General features: G+C 57.7%; 1 protein-coding gene across 2 annotated transcripts in view; it reads right to left on the minus strand.

Annotated features, from left to right (window-relative positions):
• Window positions 1-4,958, minus strand: part of USP48 (ubiquitin specific peptidase 48) — a 55,493-nt gene extending 50,535 nt beyond the window's left edge. For both annotated transcript variants that reach the window (XM_063942050.1, XM_063942049.1), the window contains exons 1-2: window positions 4,725-4,958; window positions 350-470 (exon numbers count right to left, since the gene is read on the minus strand). In XM_063942050.1, the coding sequence (XP_063798120.1) occupies window positions 350-470; window positions 4,725-4,858 (255 nt within the window). In that variant the 5' untranslated portion in view covers window positions 4,859-4,958. The remainder of the gene's footprint in view (window positions 1-349; window positions 471-4,724) is intronic.
• Between the last annotated feature and the right edge of the window lie 1,145 nt (window positions 4,959-6,103).

Below are 6,103 nucleotides of genomic sequence, written 5' to 3' on the forward strand. Positions count from 1 at the left end.
CAGCTCCCTTCTCTTGGCTCCCCCTGCCCCCAGCTAGGCGCACTGCACGGCGTGACATGAAGTTTGAGGTCACGCTGCGCAGTCTGATGCCAGCCGCCCGTACCGCACCTCTCCGCCCACTGCAAGTGAACCCACCCGACCTCTGAGGATTGTGAGTAGTTCTGGGGGGCTGGGCGGGTCCAGGAAGGGGGCACTGAATATTTACATTTTAAAATCTTCAACCCAATCCCGGCTATCATGGAACTGATCATTTTTCAATCCTGATACCCGGTATTGGAATCTAACAGCCGCACACATCAGTACTCATATAGATGGCAGGCAACTGCAGAAGAGCAGTAAGGTCACCCACCTTCTTTCTTCGCTCAAAGTTAGGATCATCGATGTTGTGGAAGCTGTTCTCATCGATCTCTCCTAGCCAGACGTGTTCCCCAACGCCAACCAAGCAATTAGGGTTTCCCTTACAGTTCCTCCTGGGAAAGAAATGAGTGGAAGATTAATAACACCAAATAATGACTCCGTATCAGCCCAGTGTCAGATGGAGGTTTATTTCTGCTATAAGACACACACATACCCCAGTGTCAGATACAGCCACCTGGCCTATGGGGTGTAGTATGTGGAGGGGTAAATAGAGGTCCCCAGTCTCTTAGATAGGGGGGTGGTATACAGGCTACCCGGGGGTATCAGGCCGGGGGTGGGATACAGGCTCCCGGGCTCCGGGGTGGTGGTATACAGGCTCCCGGTCTCCGGAGTAGGGGGGGTGGCATACAGGCTCTCCGGGAATATCAGGCCGGGGGTTAGATATAGGCTCCCGGGGTAAGGTGCAGGGTTATCAGGCACAAGCTCCCGCTGTAACGTGCCGGGGGGTCAGACACAGGCTCGCACCCCCAGGGAGTATCAGGCAGGGGGTGGGATAAAGGTTCCCGGGGTAAGGTGCCGAGGGTAGATTGCATACAGGCTCCCGGGGTAAGGTGCCGGGGGGCAGGAGTCAGGCTCAGGCTCCCCCCTCAGGTATCAGGCCGGGGGTGGGATACAGGCTTCCGGGGTAAGGTGCCGGGGGTAGATTGTATACAGGCTCCCGGGGTAAGGTGCCGGGGGTAGATTGTATACAGGCTCCCGGGGTAAGGTGCCGGGGGTAGATTGTATACAGGCTCCCGGGGTAAGGTGCCGGGGGTAGATTGTATACAGGCTCCCGGGGTAAGGTGCCGGGGGTAGATTGTATACAGGCTCCCGGGGTAAGGTGCCGGGGGTAGATTGTATACAGGCTCCCGGGGTAAGGTGCCGGGGGTAGATTGTATACAGGCTCCCGGGGTAAGGTGCCGGGGGTAGATTGTATACAGGCTCCCGGGGTAAGGTGCCGGGGGTAGATTGTATACAGGCTCCCGGGGTAAGGTGCCGGGGGTAGATTGTATACAGGCTCCCGGGGTAAGGTGCCGGGGGTAGATTGTATACAGGCTCCCGGGGTAAGGTGCCGGGGGTAGATTGTATACAGGCTCCCGGGGTAAGGTGCCGGGGGTAGATTGTATACAGGCTCCCGGGGTAAGGTGCCGGGGGTAGATTGTATACAGGCTCCCGGGGTAAGGTGCCGGGGGTAGATTGTATACAGGCTCCCGGGGTAAGGTGCCGGGGGTAGATTGTATACAGGCTCCCGGGGTAAGGTGCCGGGGGTAGATTGTATACAGGCTCCCGGGGTAAGGTGCCGGGGGTAGATTGTATACAGGCTCCCGGGGTAAGGTGCCGGGGGTAGATTGTATACAGGCTCCCGGGGTAAGGTGCCGGGGGTAGATTGTATACAGGCTCCCGGGGTAAGGTGCCGGGGGTAGATTGTATACAGGCTCCCGGGGTAAGGTGCCGGGGGTAGATTGTATACAGGCTCCCGGGGTAAGGTGCCGGGGGTAGATTGTATACAGGCTCCCGGGGTAAGGTGCCGGGGGTAGATTGTATACAGGCTCCCGGGGTAAGGTGCCGGGGGTAGATTGTATACAGGCTCCCGGGGTAAGGTGCTGGGGGTAGATTGTATACAGGCTCCCGGGGTAAGGTGCTGGGGGGCGGGTGTAGATTGTATACAGGCTCCCGGGGTAAGGTGCTGGGGGTAGATTGTATACAGGCTCCCGGGGTAAGGTGCCGGGGGTCAGACACAGGCTCGCCCGCCCGGGGGGTATCAGGCACTGGCTCCTGGGGTAAAGTGCCAGGGGTATCATGCACTGGCTCCCGGGGTAAGGTGCCGGGGGTATCAGGCCGGGGGTCAGGCACAGGCTCCCGGGGTAAGGTGCCGGGGGGGCGGGGATATCAGGCACAGGCTCCCCCCCAGGGGTATCAGGCCGGGGGTCAGGCACAGGTTCCCGGGGTAAGGTGCCGGGGGTAGATTGTATACAGGCTCCCGGGGTAAGGTGCCGGTGGTCAGACACAGACTCGCCCGCCCGGGGGGTATCAGGCACTGGCTCCCGGGGTAAGGTGCTGGGGGTAGATTGTATACAGGCTCCCGGGGTAAGGTGCTGGGGGTAGATTGTATACAGGCTCCCGGGGTAAGGTGCTGGGGGTAGATTGTATACAGGCTCCCGGGGTAAGGTGCTGGGGGTAGATTGTATACAGGCTCCCGGGGTAAGGTGCTGGGGGTAGATTGTATACAGGCTCCCGGGGTAAGGTGCTGGGGGTAGATTGTATACAGGCTCCCGGGGTAAGGTGCTGGGGGTAGATTGTATACAGGCTCCCGGGGTAAGGTGCTGGGGGTAGATTGTATACAGGCTCCCGGGGTAAGGTGCTGGGGGTAGATTGTATACAGGCTCCCGGGGTAAGGTGCTGGGGGTAGATTGTATACAGGCTCCCGGGGTAAGGTGCTGGGGGTAGATTGTATACAGGCTCCCGGGGTAAGGTGCTGGGGGTAGATTGTATACAGGCTCCCGGGGTAAGGTGCTGGGGGTAGATTGTATACAGGCTCCCGGGGTAAGGTGCTGGGGGTAGATTGTATACAGGCTCCCGGGGTAAGGTGCTGGGGGTAGATTGTATACAGGCTCCCGGGGTAAGGTGCTGGGGGTAGATTGTATACAGGCTCCCGGGGTAAGGTGCTGGGGGTAGATTGTATACAGGCTCCCGGGGTAAGGTGCTGGGGGTAGATTGTATACAGGCTCCCGGGGTAAGGTGCTGGGGGTAGATTGTATACAGGCTCCCGGGGTAAGGTGCAGGGGGTAGATTGTATACAGGCTCCCGGGGTAAGGTGCAGGGGGTAGATTGTATACAGGCTCCCGGGGTAAGGTGCTGGGGGTAGATTGTATACAGGCTCCCGGGGTAAGGTGCTGGGGGTAGATTGTATACAGGCTCCCGGGGTAAGGTGCAGGGGGTAGATTGTATACAGGCTCCCGGGGTAAGGTGCTGGGGGTAGATTGTATACAGGCTCCCGGGGTAAGGTGCTGGGGGTAGATTGTATACAGGCTCCCGGGGTAAGGTGCTGGGGGTAGATTGTATACAGGCTTCCGGGGTAAGGTGCTGGGGGTAGATTGTATACAGGCTCCCGGGGTAAGGTGCTGGGGGTAGATTGTATACAGGCTCCCGGGGTAAGGTGCTGGGGGTAGATTGTATACAGGCTCCCGGGGTAAGGTGCTGGGGGTAGATTGTATACAGGCTCCCGGGGTAAGGTGCTGGGGGTAGATTGTATACAGGCTCCCGGGGTAAGGTGCTGGGGGTAGATTGTATACAGGCTCCCGGGGTAAGGTGCTGGGGGTAGATTGTATACAGGCTCCCGGGGTAAGGTGCTGGGGGTAGATTGTATACAGGCTCCCGGGGTAAGGTGCTGGGGGTAGATTGTATACAGGCTCCCGGGGTAAGGTGCAGGGGGTAGATTGTATACAGGCTCCCGGGGTAAGGTGCTGGGGGTAGATTGTATACAGGCTCCCGGGGTAAGGTGCTGGGGGTAGATTGTATACAGGCTCCCGGGGTAAGGTGCTGGGGGTAGATTGTATACAGGCTCCCGGGGTAAGGTGCTGGGGGTAGATTGTATACAGGCTCCCGGGGTAAGGTGCTGGGGGTAGATTGTATACAGGCTCCCGGGGTAAGGTGCTGGGGGTAGATTGTATACAGGCTCCCGGGGGTAGATTGTATACAGGCTCCCGGGGTAAGGTGCTGGGGGTAGATTGTATACAGGCTCCCGGGGTAAGGTGCCGGGGGTCAGACACAGGCTCGCCCGCCCGGGGGGTATCAGGCACTGGCTCCCGGGGTAAGGTGCCGGGGGTATCAGGCCGGGGGTCAGGCACAGGCTCCCGGGGTAAGGTGCCGGGGGTATCAGGCACAGGCTCCCGGGGTAAGGTGCCGGGGGTCAGACACAGGCTCGCCCGCCCAGGGGGTATCAGGCACTGGCTCCCGGGGAAAGGTGGCGGGGGTATCAGGCACTGGTTCCCGGGGTAAGGTGCTGGGGGGCGGGGGTATCAGGCACTGGCTCCCGGGGTAAGGTGCTGGGGGTAGATTGTATACAGGCTCCCGGGGTAAGGTGCCGGGGGGGGCGGGGATATCAGGCACAGGCTCCCCCCCAGGGGTATCAGGCCGGGGGTCAGGCACTGGTTCCCGGGGTAAGGTGCCGGGGGGCGGGGGTCAGGCACAGGCTCCCGGTGTAAGGTGCCGGGGGGGGGCGGGGATATCAGGCACAGGCTCCCCCCCAGTGGTATCAGGCCGGGGGTCAGGCACAGGTTCCCGGGGTAAGGTGCCGGGGGTCAGCACTGGCTCCCCCCGGGGGTTACCTGCACAGTCCCCGCACGCAGGGCTCCAGCCGGACCCGGTAGGCGATCTCGATGTGCTCCTGGGTCACGTCCTCCGGGCGGACGCTCTCAGCCCAGCGCCAGGCCGCCTTCTCCAGCTGCAGCCGTGGGGCCATCTCTGGCCGGGTGGGGGCGGATCTCACAGGCCGCGGTCTCAGCCTGGCCCGCACTACGGGCGCAGCTGACAGACACAACGTGGGACGTGCGTCATGACGTCACCGAACGGAGGGCCAATCGCCGCATAGCGCGGGCTACTGTGTCCCCGCCCACCCTGGCCGAGTCATTGCGCAGAGCTATAACTGCGACTGACTGACTAATCCTGTACTGACTGACACTGACTATACTGACTGACACTGCCTGTACTATACTGACTGACTAATCCTGTACTGACTGACACTGACTACTATGCTGACTGACACTGCCTGTACTATACTATACTGACTGACACTGACTGTACTATACTGACTGACACTGCCTGTACTATACTATACTGACTGACTAATCCTGTACTGACTGACACTGACTATACTGACTGACTGACACTGCCTGTACTATACTGACTGACTAATCCTGTACTGACTGACACTGACTATACTGACTGACACTGACTACTATACTGACTGACACTGCCTGTACTATACTATACTGACTGACACTGACTACTATACTGACTGACACTGACTGTACTATACTGACTGACACTGCCTGTACTATACTATACTGACTGACTAATCCTGTACTGACTGACACTGACTATACTGACTGACACTGCCTGTACTATACTGACTGACTAATCCTGTACTGACTGACACTGACTATACTGACTGACACTGACTATACTGACTACTATACTGACTGTACTATACTGATTGACACTGCCTGTACTATACTATACTGACTGTACTATACTGACTGACACTGACTACTATACTGACTGACACTGACTGTACTATACTGACTGACACTGACTACTATACTGACTGACACTGCCTGTACTATACTATACTGACTGTACTATACTGACTGACACTGACTACTATACTGACTCATGCCCTCCAACATTTTACACACAAAAATCGGTACAAATTAGAAAAAAGGGCGTGGCCACGGGTAAAGGGGGCGGGGTCACTCCCCTTTTCCTATACTTCCCATGGAAGTTTGGAGAGCCAAAAATAGGTACAGACTATAAAAAAAAGGTACTGTACCTATTAAAAAGGTACAGTTGGAGGGTATGCTGACTACTATACTGACTGTACTATACTGACTGACTAATCCTGTACTGACTGACACTGACTATTATATTGACTGACTGACACTGACTACTATACTGACTGACACTGCCTGTACTATACTATACTGAC

Source organism: Pseudophryne corroboree, chromosome 10 (genome assembly GCF_028390025.1).
Source record: "Pseudophryne corroboree isolate aPseCor3 chromosome 10, aPseCor3.hap2, whole genome shotgun sequence".
Lineage (NCBI taxonomy): Eukaryota > Metazoa > Chordata > Amphibia > Anura > Myobatrachidae > Pseudophryne > Pseudophryne corroboree.